General features: G+C 40.2%; 1 protein-coding gene across 1 annotated transcript; it reads right to left on the bottom strand.

Moving 5' to 3' along the window:
• Positions 1 to 260: 260 nt before the first annotated feature.
• LOC138978230 (uncharacterized) lies at positions 261 to 17235 on the bottom strand. Its single transcript, XM_070350893.1, has 12 exons — positions 17115 to 17235; positions 15334 to 15540; positions 14669 to 14888; positions 13059 to 13232; positions 12157 to 12341; positions 11541 to 11700; positions 11115 to 11226; positions 9113 to 9263; positions 7097 to 7241; positions 1923 to 2088; positions 879 to 1069; positions 261 to 469 (listed from the first exon to the last, which is right to left on the bottom strand). Exons 2-12 carry the CDS (start codon positions 15529 to 15531, stop codon positions 399 to 401), a joined length of 1773 nt encoding a protein of 590 aa, XP_070206994.1. The 5' UTR covers positions 15532 to 15540; positions 17115 to 17235; the 3' UTR covers positions 261 to 398.
• Between the last annotated feature and the right edge of the window lie 4311 nt (positions 17236 to 21546).

Genomic DNA, 21546 nt, shown 5'->3' with positions numbered 1-21546 from the left:
TTTAGGCAACCAAACCTGTGGAAACGGGGGTACACACACACACACACGCACACACACACACACACACACACACACACACACACACACACGCACGCACATACTAACGCACAAACATACACACAGTTCTCTCGCGCCTGCATGCACACTAATACAACAAACGCTGACTACAGGAAATAGAACACATTTTAAAAACATAATACATTTACACAGACGATTCAATCCTAACCCCTTAATGTCAGAACCGACTCAAAACAGAACAGTTAACGTTCTCAACTTTTATTTCAAAAATCAAAAGCATGCAGGACAATTACACATTCCGCCCTTTGAAGGGAGAATGCGTCTGCACTGCAGAACTGTATATATATCTCCAGGAAGGTTTGACGTCATTGTGTCCATCACTAAGGCATTGGGCACTGGCCGCAGTGGGCAGCGTTCGGCAGCTCGTGGTCAATGGCCAGTTGAATCAGTGCTGAAAGCAAGAAAGTCATTGATTGTTAGAGCTCATTCGGTCCGGTCATCGAAAAATGCGTATTTATAGAATATCTGGGACATTTCTCCAGGATATGATTAAAAATCCCAAGGAAGATAGCCAACGTGGTGCGGTTGTCAGCCGGGCAGACAGGCAGGCAGGCAGGCAGGCATACAGACAAAGCGCACACACACACACACACACACACACACCAACACACACACACACACACACACAACAAACACACACACACACACAACAAACACACACACTCACACACACACACAACAAACACACACACACATACACCCACCCACACAGACACACACACACACACACACACACTCTCTCACACACACACACACACACAGACACACACACACACACCCCCCTGCACACCCACACATACCAGCCACAGCGCCCTGGAAGCCAGCATTGTAGTCGCAGGCCACCTCGTTGTGGATGTAGTCGATTCGAGAGTCCGTGTAGTCGTCACTACCACCAGGCCCGCCCACCAGCGATCCGTACAGCGTGTGAGGGTTAGGGCCTGGATTCTGCTGGGCGTCCCACGAACACGGGATGGGCATCATGGGGCAGGAACTACAAAACACAATGAAGAACTCTTTACTCTACATGACTTTTAGACTTCATCGAGAGGAAAGAAGTCTAGTACGTGTAGTCATCTTTTGAGCCAGACCCGCCTGCGATCCAAAAACAAATTGTGAGGGTTAGGGCCTGGATTCTGCTGGGCGTCCCACGAGCACGAGATGGGCATCATGGGGCAGGAACTGCAAAACAATATGAAGACCTCTTTACTCTACAAGACTTTCAGACTTCATCTACCGTACATAGAGTGTTGAATTTGCTGGGCGTTCCACGAACATGGGATGGGCATCATGGGGCAAGAACTGCAATGCATAATGAAGAAAGATTTAATCTACATGACTTTCAGACTTCATCACGAGGAAAGAAGTCAAGTCTACCGTACATATAGTGTAGAATTTGCTGTGTGTTCCACGAACAAGGGATTGGCATCATGGGCAAAAACTGCAAAGCACAATGAAAAACTATTGACTCGATGGACTTTTGGACTTCATCACGAGGAGAGAGGTGAAGTCTACCGTACAGAGAGTGTTGCATTTGCTGGGCGTCCAACGAACATTAGCTTGGCATTATGGGGTAAGAACTGTAAAACACAACGAAGAACTCTTTACTCGATGGGACCCTTTGGACTTCATCACGAGGCAATAAGTCAAGTGTACCGCTATACAGAGAGTCTGGGTCCTGTAGGGAGTTCCATCAAGCATGGGATTGGCATCATATGGCAACAAGAACTGCAAAACACAATGAAGAACTCTTCACTCGATGGGACTTTTAGACAACATCGTACAGCCGCTAGGTCGGATTGGTTGAAATTGAGAAATACAGTATCAAACTATAGCCCATCACACACCTTGCTCTGTGGTGAGGCCTCTTGGGAGGATTGGTACCGAAGCCGACCACGTAGCTGCGTCCTGTGTCCCCGAGAGCGTAGTTGATCTGACACATGGCCCACTGGCGGTACGAGGCGGCGTGGATCCCCTGTTTGGCGGCCATCAGAGCGAAGAACGCGGTGTTGGCTGGGGACAGAGGAACGGAGTCGTGAACCAAAAAACACATATCGATGTCGTCGTGAAATTTTGTTGTAACTCGATTCTTGCGGCGATTTTTTTTTTTTTTTTTTTTTTCGATAACAACTTTCTGTATTCAGGGGCATCTAACATCATTGACAATGACAATTGCGGCGATTTTGATGTTTTTGCGTTATAGACTAAGTAAATCATTCTCCATAAGAAATATTCTCTTAAATACGATTGACAATGCACGATTTAACATTCTGTCATCTTTCTGGCCATAATAGGAACAAATATAAATAAACACTATTTCATAGTACAACTGATTTGTTTTGTCCTTCTCCTGAAAAGAACGAGTTACGCCAAAATTCCACGACATCTTTATTGGGGAAAAGACTTTTTCCGGGAAAAACTCTGTCATAATGTGTATGTGCTGTGCGTGGTGCGCCCCTGGCGGTGAGGTAAACAATGACACGTCCATGATCAGTAAATTCGGGCGACCGCAGCAAATGATTAGCTCCGATATGATGTGAATGTATGTAGTGTCCGCTCGATATAAAGCCATTTACTTTCCAAAATAATTATGGACATCACGCTTCGTGGCGACAGTGATCGCTGAGTTTGTTGAAACAAGTATGAACAAATATATAGAAATTAATCTAACAGACTTTATGATACAGAATTATTTTTGACTATGATGACATGCCAAGAATCATTTAAAAAAACGAGGGTTAGGTAATATAATGGGGTATCTGTCCAATCAATTACAATCACAGACAAAATATTAGCAAAATATAAGCGAAATCGATTTTCGGGGCCACTGACACTGACGTGCCTAGCTGAGCGCTCCCCGCTTCGTACCATATCACACTTAACACAGTAACTTTGCAAAAATGAAGCAAAAACAATAATGCGTAACTTGACACAGGCATATATCCGTTTCCGAGCGCTCCCCACGTCCACCGTGCCATGACACTGACTAAAGTAACTTTGCAAAAGTGAATTATAGGATTTTGTGTTATCAGGTATGATAACATTTTATGGTCTTATTGAGTAAGGAAATGAGAAATCTTTATGCAGCTTTCTACTTGAAGTGGGCAGCATTCTCAGACATGACATTTATGGGTTTTATGTTTGAAACATGTATGTATTGTGAGTAGTTTATTAATGAAGAAATCACAACTGAATGAAATGTTTATCGCATGTGATTTGTTTGATGTATGGAGATTATTTAACCCTGGTATTAAAGAATTTTCTTGGTCAAAGAAGAATCCGTTTATTGCTAGGAGAATTGACTATGTATTTACATGTGCAACACTTTTTGATAGAACTACGGAATGTTGTTTATTGTCTGTTCCCTTTTCCGACCACAGAGGTTGTTCTGTGCAACTCAAATTAACTGAGATTGACAGAGGCCCGAGTTACTGGAAATTCAATAATTCTCTCCTCCAGGATAAAGATTTCATTGATGGTATGAATAGAATGATTGAAAATCACGCATATGATTTTATAAACGATACTGATTATCAAACCGTATGGGAGCTGTTAAAATGTGAAATAAGAGATTATGCAATGCAGTACGCGCAGAAGAAAAGCGTTGAAAGAAGAAACGGTATTGTTTTGTTGTATGCTGAATTAAATGATTTGGATGCAAGGTTAGCGAATGACCCAGATAACTGTGGAATGCAATGCGAGCGTGAGAACCTTAAGTTAAAAATAGAATTAGTTGAGCAGTGTAAAGCTCGCGCAGCCCAAGTACGCGCCCGTGCGAAGTGGATAGAACAGGGAGAAAAGAACACAAAGTATTTTCTCAACCTTGAAAAAGCCAGAGCAAATGCGAAGATTATGGACAGTATACAGTGTGAATCTGGGGAAGTGATAACTGACCAGCGTGAAATCTTGAACGCGCAAAAGAATTACTATGCTGACTTGTACAGAAAAAAAGTAAACGTTGAAAACATGGACGAAAAGGTGGATCAGTTTTTATCTGATGTGACAACATTACAGATTTCAGATTTTCAGAGAAATGAGTGTGAAGGGTTAATAACTGAAAACGAAGCTCTCGCTGCACTTAAACAAATGAAATCTGGGTCGGCCCCTGGGGTTGATGGTATTACTGCAGAATTTTTGAAAGTGTTTTGGACCCGCATCAGAACATTGTTAATTGCGTCTTTTAATGCAAGTTTTGACGATGGAAAATTGTCTTCCACGCAGCGCAAAGCTGTCATTACTCTTATACACAAGGGAAAGGACTTGCCCAAAAATGAATTAAAGAACTGGAGACCCATCTCCCTTACAAACAGCGATTATAAACTGATAGCCAAGTGTTTGGCAAAAAGGTTAGGAAGCGTTATTGGTGATATTGTTCAGAAAGATCAAGTCGGTTATATTAAAGGCAGAAAAGTATCTACAATATTAAGGTTAATTGATGATGTAATCGAACAGTCACACGAGTTAAATCAACCTGGTCTGTTGGTCGCAATTGACTGTGTTCAAGCGTACGATAGTATTTCAAAAGAGTTTATTATTAAAGCCTTTCAAAAATTCGGGTTTGGGCCAGAATTTGTTCAATGGGTGACTGTGTTAATGAACGACACGGTTAGCTCAGTGCAGTATTGTGGATGGTTGTCGGATTTTTTTGATGTGAAAGCCGGGATTCGTCAAGGGTGCCCGTTTTCATGTTTGGCCTTTGTACTGGCCATTGAATTGTTGGCATCAAAAATAAGACAGTGTAGACGTATTAAAGGAATTTCGTTATGGAATAATGTTGATATTGCAACCGTTATTAAAATTGCTCTGTATGCAGACGATATCACCCTTTTTTTAAAGGATGAGATTGATATGTATTATGCACTTGAAATAATGAATGACTTTTCTAGCTTTTCAGGCTTAAGGATACATAAGAGAAAGTCTGAGGCGATGTGGTTGGGTAGTAGGAAACATTGTGATGAAACATTTTATAATTTTGTTTGGAAGAAGAAGTTGAAGATTTTGGGTGTATATTTTTGTAATGATAAGAGTGCTTCTTTGGTAGAAGATAACTGGACTGGAAGAATAAGGAATATTAAGCGATTGATTTGTGCATGGGAGAAGCGAAATTTGAGCATTTTAGGGAAAATATGTATTGTGAAAACGTTTTTAATTTCACAATTTGTGTATATTATGCAAGCGTTTGTATTACCTGACTGTGTTTTGAATGAAGTCAATACCTTATTGTACAGATTTTTGTGGCGAAAAAGAGATTGTAATCGGAAGGCCTTTGAAAAGGTGAAAAGAAGCGTTTTATGTTTTGAAATTGAAAAAGGTGGTTTAAAAATGATCGATATTAGGCAAATACAAATTTCTTTTTTATTACAATGGGTTTCACAACTGACTACATCAAATGAAAATGATAATTGGAGTCTCACTCCAAAGATGATGTATTTGCGTTTTGGAAAGCACTTTGAATGTTTCTTATCGAATGTAAACAGTGCAAGATTTAAAGGGTTAGACCTAGTGAAATCACACTTTTGGAAAGCAGTATTAAAATATTGGCTGGATAATAACCACTACGATCGTGGGACAATCGGGCCGATTTTATTATGGAATAATGCATGCATAACGTATAGTGGCAAAGTTTTATTTTTTGAAAGTTGGATACGACGAGGTGTATTGGTATTAACTGACATTGTACGTTCGGGAGACATATTATCATATCAAGATATATGTGATTTGATTGGATATTCGCCAAACCGAATTCTTGAATATAATGTTGTAAAAGCTGCTGTGTCATTATTCATGAGGAAAAATGTTGTAAATATGACTGATGATGTTTGTATTACCCCACTGTTTAACGGCAAAAATGTGTTAAGTGCCAAAGAATATCGGAAAGAGATTATTAATATGAAAACAGATGTACCATGTTCCGGAGGATTTTGGAAGAGAAAGTTTAATGTAGAAATTGATGAACGTTCTTGGATAGTTGCCCATCAGTCAACACAAGAGACTAGATTAAGAGTTTTACACTGGAAAATTATGCACAACATTTATCCGACCAACATTCTCCTGTGTAAAATGAAAGTAACGGAAACTAATAAATGTAATTACTGTTGTGATGTAACTGATTTCATTGAACACTTCTTTTTTGAATGCCCGGTTGTATACAAATTCTGGAAGTTTATTGAAGAATTTATTTTTCGTACTTTAGAAATTAAGATTGTTTTGAAAGTTAGTGATGTTTTATTTGGTATGCATTTTGTAATGGTGAAAAAGGCAACTATGTATAAATTGAACCACATTATCTTAATCGGAAAGATGTGCGTTAGTATATATAAAAAAACAAATTCGTTTTTACCGTTGGAAAGTATTTTTAATAGGCAGTTACAGATAAGAAGCATTTTTGTGTGAGTGTTCGAAGAACAAAACGTTAAAAAAAAGTTAGCTTGTTGTACTCGATAAGATGTATTTAATTCATTGTATGAGATATTGTTGATTGTTGTTATTTATTTGAATAAAATTGTAAAAAAAAAAAAATAAAAAAAAAAAAAAAAAAAAATACCGTTATTTTTAATTGTTCTATTCTGTATATGTTATTTTGCAAAGGGCCTTGGGCCATTGGTTAGACACTTAAAAATGTCCAGTTATTATTATTAGTATTATCATTTTGATATTAGAGCAAAAACGATTATGAGTAAATTGACACTGAGAGGCATATCTGAGTGCTCCCCGCATCGTGCAATAACACTTACCACAGTAACTTTGCAAAAGTAAAGTAGGCCTATAGGATGTTTATATCAAAGCAAAAAAGATAATGATTAAGATGACACTGACAGCCATAGCTGAGCGCTCCCCGCATCGTACCAACACAGTTACTTGGCAAAAGTGGAGCAAAATATAAAATAAAGTATCTCTATTTGTAAGTCATAATATCTCAGAAGAAAGCTGATTCCCAAGGGAGAAAAAAAGAAAGAAAAAAGAAAGAGAGAGAGAAAAAGAAAAGTAAAGCAAAAAGGATAATTAGTAAGTTGACACTGACAGGAATATCTGAGCGCTCCCCACTGGAGCCTGAAGGCGAGACACTTGGGTGAGTATTTCATCCCTCCCTGCTTAGACCAGAGAGTCATCGTGGACTCAATGTCCGCCTTGTACGCGGCGTCCTTTGTGAAGCTGTACATCAAGAGCTGCACACAATAGCAAGGATAAGGATAAGATTTTATATAGTCCTGTGAGGTTACCCTCATGTAAATTCGGGCTGCTTTCTCGCTGGGAAAAGCAAGCTGCCATACAGTATCCTTGGGTAGCGCAGTATACTGTATGGCAGCGTGTATAGCACTGCCCAATTTTCCTGAGACTTTCGCTGTGAACTTGGGTTCTTTACCGTGCGCACGCGTACACACGGGGGTGTTCGGCCACCGAGGAAAGTCTGCACTATGTTGACTCTGGGAACTAAATCCCTCGCCGAACGTGATCGAACCCACGCCGATAGCGACAACTGGTTTTGAAGACAGCGCCGCTACCGGCTGAGCTATTTCCCCGCCCAAGGCCGTGAAAGGTAATTCCTCAAGTTTAATCGTACAAAGTTTGATCTTTAATGTGATCGCCGAGCATGCGTGTTTCCCGAACTCACGTGATCTCATTGAGAGGTAATTCCTTCTCGTGTAAACGACCATGCTCGACATGATGATCTCAGATCTTACAAGGCTTTTTGGAGGGTAAGGCCACCCCTCCACTTCTTTCTTTCTTTCTTTATTTGGTGTTTAACGTCGTTTTCAACCACGAAGGTTATATCGCGACCGGGAAAGGGGGAAGATGTCAATTGTTTCTTGTTCACAAAAGCACTAATCAAAAATTTGCTCCAGGGGCTTGCAACGTAGTACAATATATTACCTTACTGGGAGAATGCAAGTTTCCAGTACAAAGGACTTAACATTTCTTACATACTGCTTGACTAAAATCTTTACAAAAATTGACTATATTCTATACAAGAAACACTTAACAAGGGTAAAAGGAGAAACAGAATCCGTTAGTCGCCTCTTACGACATGCTGGGGAGCATCGGGTAAATTCTTCCCCCTAACCCGCGGGGGGTCCCCTCCACTTGGACACAGACCTTCTTCTTCAGCGTTCCAGAAATTCTGGTGACGTGTGAGCTCGTTTGCCCATTTGGGTTCCCCACACTATACTCTGAGAGCATAGTCAGCTCACTCCGCTTTCGTTGAGTAGGCATGCTGCGTATTTTCGTGTTTCCATCACCCACCGCACTCTGACATGGATTACAGGATCTTTTCCGTGCGCACTTGGTCTTGTGCTTGCGTGTACACACGAAGGGGGTTAAGTCACTTAGCAGGTCTGCACATAAGTTGACCTGGGAGATCGGAAAAATCTCCACTCTTAACCCACCAGGCGGAGGCGGCCGCGGCCGGGAATCGAACCCTCGACCTTCCGATTAAGAGGCCGACGTCTTACCACCCCGCCACAGCGCCCGTCGGACACATTCCAAATGTCAATATCCTGACTGCTTCCTGGATTTTGGATTTTTTTTCTTGAATGAATTTTCACTTTAGAAGCTTTTTTTGTTGTTGAAATTAATTCATTGATAAATTCCGACCCTGCACAGGAAGCAGTCTAGATCTGGATTTTTTTGTTATGTGTCCAAAAATGTGTTTCTTGTGTTAGGATTGGAAATGTGCTCAAACATCAAGAACATCCGTTTTATGCAAATAAGGTTCATTTAGCTTCTGAGACCAAGACCACTCAGTTAGCGCTAGCTGTCTCCGCCGAAGGGTTTTGGCCAGCTCAGGACTAACAAGTCTGTTTGAAAAAATGCAGCGTGTTCACATGTCGTTCTATAAGGCCAACTGATTCACTAAATGTCTTGATTTTGCTTCACACTTTTTCCTTCTTCCATGGTAATTTAGGGGGGACGTGGGAGAGAAGGGGGCGAAAGGACACTGTGCCCCCCCCCTCCCCCCCCCATCCTGCTGAAGGTATAATTATGTCGTATGTCTAACGCGCAGAACATATCGCACGATACCATAGGTTAATTTACTCACGTGGTTGCCAGCGATCTTCTCATCCCAGGAGAAGCCCCAGGCAGGCTCGTGAGCGTAGCGGACCTTGGCGTCTGCCAGGTACTGGTTGTCGTTCGTGGCTTTGTACAGCCAGGCGGCGCCCCAGTTGTTCTCGTCGGTGTAGTTGCTCGACCTGGTAGCGTGCAGATATAAGATGTTGATATTATTGCAAACATATGGGTTACTTTCCAGAGCTGTGTACTATTTTCTGACATTTTAATTATAAGTATTCCAATCCATGTCACAACCTTTGGTTTCCGTAATCATAAAACAAGAAAAGTGTAGTTGTTGGAACGTTGGTATAGACAACATTACGTTACAGTCACTTTGGTTTCCATGTTACGAAGGTGATGTACTTTGAAACCCTTGTAATTTTAATGACTGAACGTAGACCAACAAAATGTGCAAGTATTTCGTATTCTTTCTCTGCAGGCCAAGAATAATTATATATTGAACCAGTCTTTATTAATGAAATCAATTAGTATGGTTTAAATGTCTCAGTAAAGTAGAGAAATATAACATTCGATACATGGTTTCCACTGGTAGACAGCTCTGGAGAATAATCCGTATACGATATTGTATTATTGTAAAGATGTAACATATTGATTTTACAGATGTACAGATGTGATATATGAAGATACTATATAGCTATCGTGATATATGGCTGTGATATCCACATTTATCCGACGCACTGTTTGGAAAGGAGAAATCATAACAGTTCGAGGCGTGAGCCTGTCATGTACCCTCTTTTTTATTTGCGGGAAAGGAAACCATAAAACTCACCAAAATAAAACACATTTTAATTTTATTGCATCCAGTACTTTGCTTGGAACGACTGATTGGTAGATAACAGGATGATTGTTGCTATGATTTTATTAACTGAGGATACAACCCGAAAGCAGTCCACATGTGGTTGGTAAGTAGAGGTTACACGCCGAGTCTCAGTGATTATTAAAAATAATGGTCGAAGTTAGCGGATCATGAAAAATGCTTTTTCATGACCGCGAACTGAGACCATTATTTTTTATAATCACTGAGACGAGGTGTGTAACCTCTTTATTCCTCCTTTCTTCAGTTATTCAAAGAAAAGAGGAGGTTTTTTGCGAAAGTTTGATCGAATCCTATTCACTCAACCAGTCAACCTGCGCAGGCGATCGATTAATGCGCGGTTGTATAGTTCCGTGCAAATCATTCCATTCTGTTAACACTTCTTGTCAGTTTTCCTATTTTGGACTAAAATCAAGTACACAGATATGCTGTTATTCTGCTGTGGCGGCAAAGACAGATATTATGTGTTCTATATATGTTTTGGTATCGTTTAGGATAATGTTCTTTCGTCAAATGGGACTAGCAGACGAACTTTTGCACCCGTGTTCCAACATTAAAAACTGTATGAAGTTCAGTTTTCTGGGGAAAATAGTGTATGAAACCGCTTTATGTTGTTTAAATTGATGAGATGTGTGCATTTGGTTGCGTGTGATCTGTTTATTAAATGAAATATTGTTGAAAACTGACCGTCGGATTGCAGTCTGTTGTCGAAGAAACTGAGTGAAAAGAAGGGGAACTACTCTTGTTGCTCGACAAAGTATGAGTTACTTGCCTTGCGGGAAATTGCTTGTGATGAACGTTTGAGCACGGCAAATCTAGATTCAGAAAACAACCGAACTCATGGATTTTATATGAAGATTCATGTGTTCAGGCCTGTAGTTGTTAATTTAAATGCGGTATGTTTGTATTGTTTGCTCCAGAGATGTATACTTCGTACGTTAGAGCGTTCGGAACTTTTCCGTCGCAAAAAGTAGTACCGAAACAGGACAACTTCTCAACCCATTGCACTATCGAGGATTCAGGCTGTTGCTGGGTCGTTATTTGTTTGGTTGCTGGGTCATTATCGAAAAATAACTACCCCTACAAGTTTACAGAGGTAAAGAAGCAGAGGGGGGAATAAATAGATATACTGCTGTTGTTGACTTAACGCACTCACTGATAATAAGCGGCGGCATCCTGAACACTGGCAGAGTAGATTCCCTGGTGCTTCTTAGCGAAGGCGTACACAGACTTTGATGCTGTCAGCAGTTTGCGGGAAAAGGCAGGATCTGAAAGAGCAGAGAGTAAGTAGTAGGGGAAGGTTTGTGGTTTGCGTTTGAGATGTAAAAGTTATCCAGAGAGGGTAAATACAGCGAATGAAATAGGTTTGAGCGCTCTTGCACCGTTAGTTTGTCAGAACAGGACGTGGTCCATATTAGGAGCCGGTCCATATTAGGCAACCTTCCCCTATTCTTTGCTCTGGACGAGGCAGTAAAATGAAGGTCACATTCCCTCAGTATGCATAAAAGATGTACACATGTTTTGATAACAGTTTGAATTGGTAAAATAACAACACAATTAACATCTACGGCACAAAACGCACCTTTAGTTTTGAAGGCGATAGAGCCACAGGCCATGGCGGCGGCCATTTCGTTGGACACGTCACTTCCGGGACTGGAAGCGTCAATCTTGTATGCCGGTCTGTTCTGGTCCATGCTCTCTGGTCTGGTCCATTGTGCGTGGTCAAGTCCTCCATTACCCACCTGTGGTATGATACAGGCTATTAGATTCTCAATATAGACATTGTAGTTAGATTTTCAACTTATACACGGTATGGTATGACCTCTCCTGCAGTGCATAATATCATGACACATCAAGACGTATCCCGAGCAATACCTGCGTACGTACATTGTGCGGTGATTCTGCATGTTGCATCATGTGATCACAGTTTTGTTTCTTATTGTTTACGTCCTCTTTGTATGTTCTACTGGCCCAAAGCGGAAAAGCTAGGTTAACGCGATTTTATGCAACTGAGATGAGCAAAGGGTAGTGCAAGGATTAACCAGCCGAGCTGCGCCAATCTGTATGAAGATGTTAGGCCAGGAGAAACAGACACTGTGGAAAGCGAGTTTCTTCAAAATTGGATCTTAAATAAGTGTGTCGTGTACAGATCAGCCAGACCAGGTGCACTTTGAGAAAGATTTTCCGTTTTACGTTACCTGCACGTAGATTTCTTCGGGCTTGGTGTGACACTTGATGAAGTATTCCAGGGGCCACCTGATGCTGTCGTACATGTGGTCAAGCTGTCCAGTCTTGCTGTAGGCCTGGGGGAACTCCAGCAGACTCCAGCACAAGACGGTCGTGCTGAATGCCATGGGGAAGTTGAACTTCACGTTGTCTCCGGCTACAACACAGGCAAAGATTACAGGTAATGCGTGTGTGTCCCAGTGTGTGTGTGTGTGTGTGTGTGTGTGTGTGTGTGTGTGTGTGTGTGTGTGTGTGTGTGTGTGTGTGTGTGTGTTGTCTCCGGCCTTTGGGGAAAAAAATGTAAGATTTTTATTCGCCTTCATTTTTGCAAATTAATGCAGCTCACTTTTGACCTACTTAGCTCTAGCTAGCCACTCGCCGTAAATGTCGTTTTTCAATGAACGTGGTTCTATGCTAACATATGATGAAACGCATTTTATAGCTATTGTATTTTTGGTTTTTTCGAGAATCAAAAAACAAGAAAAGTAGGTTGTTGGAAAGTTTGTTTCTTATTTTCGAGGTTATGTTCGTTTATTTGTATGAGGTTGTCTGGACTGGTAGCTGATAGTTAAGGTTAATTTAGCTTATGGTTGGTCGCTAAGTCCAGAGTAGCTATCCGGAATTGAACGGTAGCACTTTGCTGCCATGCTTGAGTCGAGGTTTTTACAGAAGGGACGTCTTCCCCATGGGTTATCCTCGGTCTGTTTAAAGCATTGGAATTCTCTCTCAGCTCCACATATAAAGCCCTTTGTAAATTATAAGAATCAGTGTTTGAAAAGTGCCGTCCTACCCACACTTACCTGCGCGATCAGCCCGTCTCCCCCCCCACACACACACACAAATCAACCGCCACCAAGTCGCAACATACACGTACCATCATACCAGCCACCAGTTAGGTCCTCTCCCCCTGCTCCCTTGTCCTTGAGAGCGGAGTCCCCCCTCCACGTGATCCTGTTGTTGTGGGGCAGCTTGCCGGACCTCTGGGCCTCGTAGAATAGGATGGACTTCATCAGGACATCGGGGTAGTTGTACTTCATGCTGGCAGCACCTGGGTATCACACAGTTATGACACAATCAGCACTCGTAATCGTACTAAGTAATAGCATTGTAATAATGATTTGTATCCTTCAGCTTAAAAAAAAGCACAGTCCTTTGCCGAAATTATGGCCAGTCAAAACAAAAAAGGCGAACTTAGACAAGCATAAGACAATCAGCACTTCGTAATCAAATCAAATGAAATCAAATTAACTTTACTATCTCATACAAGGAGAAATTACAGTGGTGGTGCACGACAAACGAAACACCACAACATTAGCATTACATTTAGATATATGTACTGAGTACATTCTAATAAAAGTTCGTATCGTTGAGCTTTAAAAAAAAATGCACAACCCTTCGCCGAAATTATGGCCAGTCGAAATCAATATACAAACAGACTGCCAACGTTCCAAAATTCAGAATAAAAAAGGGAGCTTAGAAAAGTTAGTTATTGGAACGTTATATGGGCGGCGATGTAGCTCAGTCGGTAGCGCGCTGGATTTGTATCCAGTTGGCCGCTGTCAGCGTGAGTTCGTCCCTACGTTCGGCGAGAGATTTATTTTTCAGAGTCAACTTTGTGTACAGACTCTCCTCGGTGTCCGAACACCCCCCGTGTGTACACGCAAGCACAAGACCAAGTGCGCACCAAAAAGATCCTGTAATCCATGTCAGAGTTCGGTGGGTTATAGAAACACGAAAATACCCAGCATGCTTCCTCCGAAAACGGCGTATGGCGGGGTAAAAAACGGTCATACACGTAAAATTCCACTCGTGCAAAAAACACGAGTGTACGTGGGAGTTTCAGCCCACGAACGCAGAAGAAGAAGAAGAAGAAGAAGAAGAAGAAGAAGAAGAAGAAGAAGAAGAAGAAGAAGAAGAAGAAGAAGAAGAAGAAGAAGGAACGTTATATTTATGACAAAACAAAACGCTACAAAACATGTTATTGTAGTGCTTGTGTCGTCCGAGCGAGCTTTTGGACAATTTGTCAGATAAGTTTATTTTTTCTATGATAAGTGTTTGTCTCTCTGTCCACTTAAAAGACCGTTGTGTCGGAGTAAGGTTTTGATTGGTCATAAATATAATGTTCCGATAACATAGTACCTTTCTAGATTTTGTTTAGTGTGGCCAGTCGAGCTTACAGTTTACATTACTTTAAAGGACAGTGATAAATAAATCCCTGCGCCTTGAATATGTGCGCGATATAAATTGCATTAAAAAAAATTTTTTTAAATCCCTGCGCTTAGAACTGTACCCACGGAATACGCGCGATATAAGCCTCATATTGATTGATATGGCAGAACAAGTACAGAAAGATAGCGGTGATGAAGACGGGTGTGCCAGTGAACGAATCCCATGACTTTTTCTTTTCTTTCAAACAATCATATACTTTACTTACAATGTATACTTATCTAAAATTACAAATGCCTTAAGAATGACAATGCTCACCGGCAATTTTAGGTGCAGCAGGCACATGCATGTGGTCATCATTGAGATCGACAAAGGTAGCGGTTCCTCCTGGCTTCCCCCCGCCACACACACTTCCAGTGACCTTGACACAGAGGTCATCCCCCGCGTTCTGCTTGCCCATATAGTTCTTGTTGACCAAGGTCCAGTGGGTGGCGCACTCTCCAGACCCGTGCTGCTCGATCCAGTCGCCTTGCCATTGCTGACCAGTACCAGTGAGAGAGAATGAAGGTTTGCTTGATAAGATAGTCGTCATTTTAAAGGTGGTGTAAGTCAGGGATGATGTTAGCTGGACATGTCCGGTATTTCTTGAATAATGCTTTCTTCGGTAGTTGGGTTATTTTCTCAGTAGTTTGCCATTTGTGTGTGTGTGTGTGTGTGTGTGTGTGTGTGTGTGTGTGTGTGTGGTGTTTGGTGTGTGCGTGCGTGTGTGTGTGTGTGTGTGTGTGTGTGTGTGTGTGTGTGCGTGCGTGTATGTGTGTGCGCGTGTGTTGGTGTGAGTGCGTGCGTGCGTACGCGTGCGTGCGTGCATGCATGCATGCGTGCGTGAGCGTGTGTTTGTGTGAATGAGCGAAATATTGTTGAAAAATGGATTGCCTGAAATAGTCATCCCAGCCCTGTATCAATATAAAGCTCCCTAAACTTACGCCGACGTTGTTGACGCCGCTACTGAAGACGATGACGAGCTCCCAGCCCTGGATGGCCTGGGGCAGATGGAAGCAGAACCTGCCCTCGAAGCCGTTCGCGTTGTTGTTCACTACCTCCATCGTCGCTTTCAGGTCGGCAGCCTCTGCCGCCATCACCACCACCGACACCACCAGGGGCAGCAGCAACGTCCTCATCATGGTTAACAGCTGAAAGGATGAGGGGAGAATAAGGGGATGTGAATTTAGTGTTATTTCGTCACAGGCGTGGATTCGAATTAGTGACTCGAGAAGCACAAGTCCATTGCTCAGCCATCGGAGCTATCCGAGCTCCTGAAGAAATCTCTTTATAAATTCGATGTAGCCGAAGTCACCTGCATTGTTCTTATCAATGTAAAAAGATATTCTACTTTTCTTGAGCAAAAATCTGATTGAAAAATGCCTCAACATTAAAATAGGTCATCTTATCAGTTTGAGTTTGCTGGTTGTTCCATATGAAACTTTAACCTAGAACTGTTTTCTGTCTTCAAACTCTGTTCGCGTTTTGGAATTGTTTTAATTATTTAATCATTGTGTGGAAACATGCGACTCTGTGAATTGTTCTGGTATCAGGACGAATATCTTGTGAAAGCATCAGTCAGGAACAGAAAACCTGCCGTCTGAAGAAGATAATTCCACATCTTCGAACAAACAAGACAATCTGAAATATTTTAACTTAATTTAAATATTGTCTTTTGTGACACTAGTGGATGTTCTTATTTCATGTAAAAGCCTTGCCAGATCTGAGAAGGCGAACCGATTTTTTTCCACGGAAAGGTTGTGTGCCTTTATTGCAAGCCAGAATTTAAAATCAACTTTTAAACTCAAATTTCTAACCATACTAAACTCTATAGCTTGTAGGCCATGCATCTACGTAACTGAAAGTTGCACACCATTTTGTTTAGTACACTGGGCCTCTAGAAGAATATAGTCTTTCGCCAGGCATTAGAACCTCTCTAACTCTTTAGATATTAATAATAATTAAAAACGGTATTTGTATGGCGGAAATAATTTCATAGTTGGAAGCAACTTACAAGCAGTTAATACCATACGAATTGAAATGAATACATAAGTTAACAATTCTGTATGCATGTATTGTTTATACATACATACTTGATTGACATCACTTAAAAACGTTTCTTCTTCAAATCGTTTATTTAACGTCACTCTGTAAAAACATTGGCGACATTTGTCTTGGATTAAAAACACACACAGGCGCGCACACAAACTTTCCCTTTATGTAGAGTATGTCACCACCCTCCCATCCCCCGCACACTCTCGCTCATCTAATTAAAAGTCGTATATACTAAGAGATACTTGGATATAAAAGGGTATTCTTAAGATGTTCTGAAAGCATTACTCCACAGTTATTTTATCAAGATTTAAAGTAACAAGCGTGTACAGGTGTAATCTATCTTCTTCATTTTACTGTGATTGACCTAAATGACAATAATTTCAAAAACGGAGAACACCATGTAAACGGAGAAAGAAAACAAAATTAAATTGGTCCCAAATAGCCAATTAAGTTTGACGTGAAAAACCAACAAACAACCAATCAACTCTCACGATGCACGACATAATTTACCGTCCACTGAGACACAAACAAGGCTAAAAAAAAATATATATATCAAATTTAAATGTTTTAAATGAAAAAAATAAGAAGAAAGAAACAAAGAAGGAAAGAACTAAAGAAAGAAAGAAAGAAAGAAAGAAAGAAAGAAAGAAAATAAATCACAGACACGAACCTCTTCTTTCTGTGAATCCTCAGGGAGAAAATTTCAAACTGATGAATTTTTCTCTGGAAATATATAACACTGAACAGCTGGGATTAGGCGAGGTCAAGGTCATTCTGATATATCCCACAACTCCTAATCTCGGCGACTGTGTCTGGGCTCGGAAAGTCATTGTTCAGTAAATGGGACTACAAAAATAACCCAGTAATTTTGGATCTGAAAAAGCATTCCTGCGTGATAATTGTGTTTGTTTGCTTCCTATTTCTGTAACATTCTCTAAACATACCGAATTTTAAAAAGATCTTCTTCCTTGAGGGGTTATTGAAATAAAATATATCCCCCGTAAAGGGCGTATGGCTGCCAAAATGTCGATGGGGAAAAACGGTCATGCAAGTAAAATCCCCATCCGTACAAAACACGAGTGTACGTGTACGTGGGAGTTGCGGCTTGTACACGCAGAAGAAGAAGAAATGAAATATATGACTTTGCCAAATTTGCCTCGACTTATCTTGGCTTTATTGCACGTGCTAGACAATTGATTGATTGATGAATAAAAAAAACAAGAAAGGTACGTAGTTGGAACGTTTGCTATTGACAAAACAATACGTTACAGTCACTACTATTATTATTATTTTGTCAATAACAAACGTTCCAACAACTTACCTTTCTTGTTTTTTTATTCTGAATTTTGGAACGTTGGCAGTCTCGTTGTTTTTGGATTTGATTGAATAATGGATTATTGGTTGTCTGATACCCTAACTAGTGCTACACGACCTTAATGCGTGGTTGACCTTGATTCTGCATTACGGCATATCATGTATGAAGGACACCGATGTGTACTATTGACGTGTCACGTTCTTTCAGAAAGCTACCGTTTATGAATGGTCAGAAACGTAGCGCAACACGCGAGGGTTGTGAAACCGAATTTATACAGAGAGATAACATGTAGAGGCCGCGTGCACGGTCATATATAAAAAAGATTTTTTTAAACATTTAAGGCGTGGCCCATGTGCCAAATAAATTCGTGATTCCAAGTGTTTTGAAGATGGATGAAGCTTTTCTATCATTCCTTTTGGGTTTAATTTTAAAAAAAATATGTTGTAGACTGCATGTATTTCTGCACGTGGCACTTTGCACACATGTTAACAAACGAGGCCACGGTTTACCCGAAAAGTAAAGACCTCCGCAAAGCAAAGGGTTTTCGCTTTGATTCTTGTTTGTTTGTTTGTTTGTTTGTTTGTCTGGTTGTTTGTTTTTATATTTAGTCAAGTTTTGACTAAATATTTTAACATCGAGGGGGAATCGAAACGAGGGTCGTGGTGTATGTGCGTGCGTGTGTGCGTGTGTGCGTGTGTGCGTGCGTGTGTGTGTGTGTGTGTGTGTGTAGAGCGATTCAGACTAAACTACTGGACCGATCTTTATGAAATTTGACATGAGAGTTCCTGGGTATGAAATCCCCGAACGTTTTTTTCATTTTTTTGATAAATGTCTTTGATGACGTCATATCCGGCTTTTCGTGAAAGTTAAGGCGGCACTGTCACGCCCTCATTTTTCAACCAAATTGGTTCAAATTTTGGTCAAGTAATCTTCGACGAAGCCCGGGGTTCGGTATTGCATTTCCGCTTGGTGGCTTAAAAATTAATTGATGACTTTGGTCATTAAAAATCGGAAAATTGTAAAAAAAAAAAAAATTTATAAAACGATTCAAATTTACGTTTAACTTATTCTCCATCATTTGCTGATTCCAAAAACATATAAATATGTTATATTCGGATTAAAAACAAGCTCTGAAAATTAAATATATAAAAATTATTATCAAAATTAAATTGTCCAAATCAATTTAAAAACACTTTCATCTTATTCCTTGTCGGTTCCTGATTCCAAAAACATATAGATATGATATGTTTGGATTAAAAACACGCTCAGAAAGTTAAAACAAAGAGAGGTACAGAAAAGCGTGCTATCCTTCTTAGCGCAACTACTACCCCGCTCTTCTTGTCAATTTCACTACCTTTGCCATGAGCGGTGGACTGACGATGCTACGAGTATACGGTCTTGCTGAAAAATGGCAGCTACTTGACTAAATATTGTATTTTCGCCTTACGCGACTTGTTTGTTTGTTTTTCTTTCTTTCTTTCTTTCATTCTTCCTTTCTTTCCTTCTAACTTTCTCTGTGTCCCTAGGACATAAGTAAGTACCCTCCACCTTTAGGAGGAATCTGCATTTATGAGAATTGCAGTAAGAATATGTAATTTAATCGAACATTTCAAATAGTAAATTTTCATTTGAGTTGGTTTCTATGAGTTGTTTCTTTGTTTGTTTCTCTGTTAGTTTATTTTGTTTTGTTTTGTTGGTTAGTTGGCTAATTGCTTGCTTGTTTGTTTCTCTGTTAGTTTATTTTGTTTTGTTTTGTTGGTTAGTTGGCTAATTGCTTGCTTGTTTGTTTCTCTGTTAGTTTATTTTGTTTTGTTTTGTTGGTTAGTTGGCTAATTGCTTGCTTGTTTGTTTCTCTGTTAGTTTATTTTGTTTTGTTTTGTTGGTTAGTTGGCTAATTGCTTGCTTGTTTGTTTCTCTGTTAGTTTATTTTGTTTTGTTTTGTTGGTTAGTTGGCTAATTGCTTGCTTGTTTGTTTCTCTGTTAGTTTATTTTGTTTTGTTTTGTTGGTTAGTTGGCTAATTGCTTGCTTGTTTGTTTCTCTGTTAGTTTATTTTGTTTTGTTTTGTTGGTTAGTTGGCTAATTGCTTGCTTGTTTGTTTCTCTGTTAGTTTATTTTGTTTTGTTTTGTTGGTTAGTTGGCTAATTGCTTGCTTGTTTGTTTCGTAACTTGGTTGGTTGGAGTTTGCTTGCTGTTTTAAAAAAAAATTATTAAACATAATATTAAGCCTAAAGGAGCTGCCCAGAACCGGGTGCGTTGGCGAGGAGTTGTTGCGGCCCTATGCTCCACAGGGAGTCTACAGGAATAAGTCAAGTAAGTCAATATTAAGCCTACTTTGCTTAATTTAAATTGTTGATTGCCGTTATTCAGCCCCCTTAACACTTTGAACTAGATACAAAGAGAGGAGATAGAACGAATAGACAATCTTTTTATATTTAGTCAAGTTTTGACTAAATATTTTAACATCGAGGGGGAATCGAAACGAGGGTCGTGGTGTATGTGCGTGTGTGTGTGTGTGTGTGCGTGTGTGTGTGTGTGTGTCTGTGTGTGTGTGTAGAGCGATTCAGACTAAACTACTGGACCGATCTTTATGAAATTTGACATGAGAGTTCCTGGGTATGAAATCCCCGAACGTTTTTTTCATTTTTTTCATAAATATCTTTGATGACGTCATATCCGGCTTTTCGTGAAAGTTGAGGCGGCACTGTCACGCCCTCATTTTTCAACCAAATTGGTTGAAATTTTGGTCAAGTAATCTTCGACGAAGCCCGGGGTTCGGTATTGCATTTCAGCGTGGTGGCTTAAAAATTAATTAATGACTTTGGTCATTAAAAATCGGAAAATTGTAAAAAAAAATAAAAATTTATAAAACGATCCAAATTTACGTTTATCTTATTCTCCATCATTTGCTGATTCCAAAAACATATAAATATGTTATATTCCGATTAAAAACAAGCTCTGAAAATTAAATATATAAAAATTATTATCAAATTTTTTTTTTCGAAATCAATTTAAAAACACTTTCATCTTATTCCTTGTCGGTTCCTGATTCCAAAAATATATAGATATGATATGTTTGGATTAAAAACACGCTCAGAAAGTTAAAACGAAGAGAGGTACAGAAAAGCGTGCTATCCTTCTCAGCGCTACGAATACCCCGCTCTTCTTCCTTTGCCACGGGCGGTGGAGTGACGATGCTACGAGTATACGGTCTTGCTGCGTTCAGTTTCATTCTGTGAGTTCGACAGCTACTTGACTAAATATTGTATTTTCGCCTTACGCGACTTGTTTGTTTTTAAGAAGACTTGGGACACACCTTCATACGCGCGCACGTAAGGTCTAAAACGCGGTATGCTTTATCTTAGCTTTGTTGTGCGGACGTATTTCTTTTTTCCTCAAGTTCACTACATCTGTACAACACGTATTAAAGGCACACTCAGGTATCACAAAAACACTTCGGAAGAACTTGAATTCCTAAAACAACAAGAAATTCCTCCGAGGTAGGAAAAACACCCCCGTTGGTCAAAGGGAAATAACCATTCTCACTGCACCCATTCTCACTGCCACCAACTGAGAAGGTTATTTCCCTTTGACCATGAATATGTTTCTCTATAAGTCCTTGTAGAATCTTAATCCACCAATAACTCCCTAACCGTGTGTTTGACTGGTCCCAATTTTTGTAAGAACCGTCTCAGGAATGTATAGAACCTGTTCACCAAGTTTGGTGACGATCGGTCCGTTCATTCTTGAGATCTATATGCGAACACAAACACACAAACAAACAAACAA

The sequence above is a fragment of the Littorina saxatilis genome, linkage group LG10 (genome assembly GCF_037325665.1).
Source record: "Littorina saxatilis isolate snail1 linkage group LG10, US_GU_Lsax_2.0, whole genome shotgun sequence".
NCBI classification, from domain to species: domain Eukaryota; kingdom Metazoa; phylum Mollusca; class Gastropoda; order Littorinimorpha; family Littorinidae; genus Littorina; species Littorina saxatilis.
This window is presented reverse-complemented; position numbering and strand designations above follow the sequence as displayed.

Coding starts and splice junctions, on each gene's coding strand:
- LOC138978230 (XM_070350893.1), bottom strand. CDS start 15,531: ATGATGAGGACGTTGCTGCTGCCCCTGGTGGTGTCGGTGGTGGTGATG. Junction 11,227..11,540: donor TATCGCCTTCAAAACTAAAG/GTGCGTTTTGTG, acceptor CTGCTCTTTCAG/ATCCTGCCTTTTCCCGCAAA. Junction 7,242..9,112: donor AGAAGATCGCTGGCAACCAC/GTGAGTAAATTA, acceptor TATTGTGTGCAG/CTCTTGATGTACAGCTTCAC.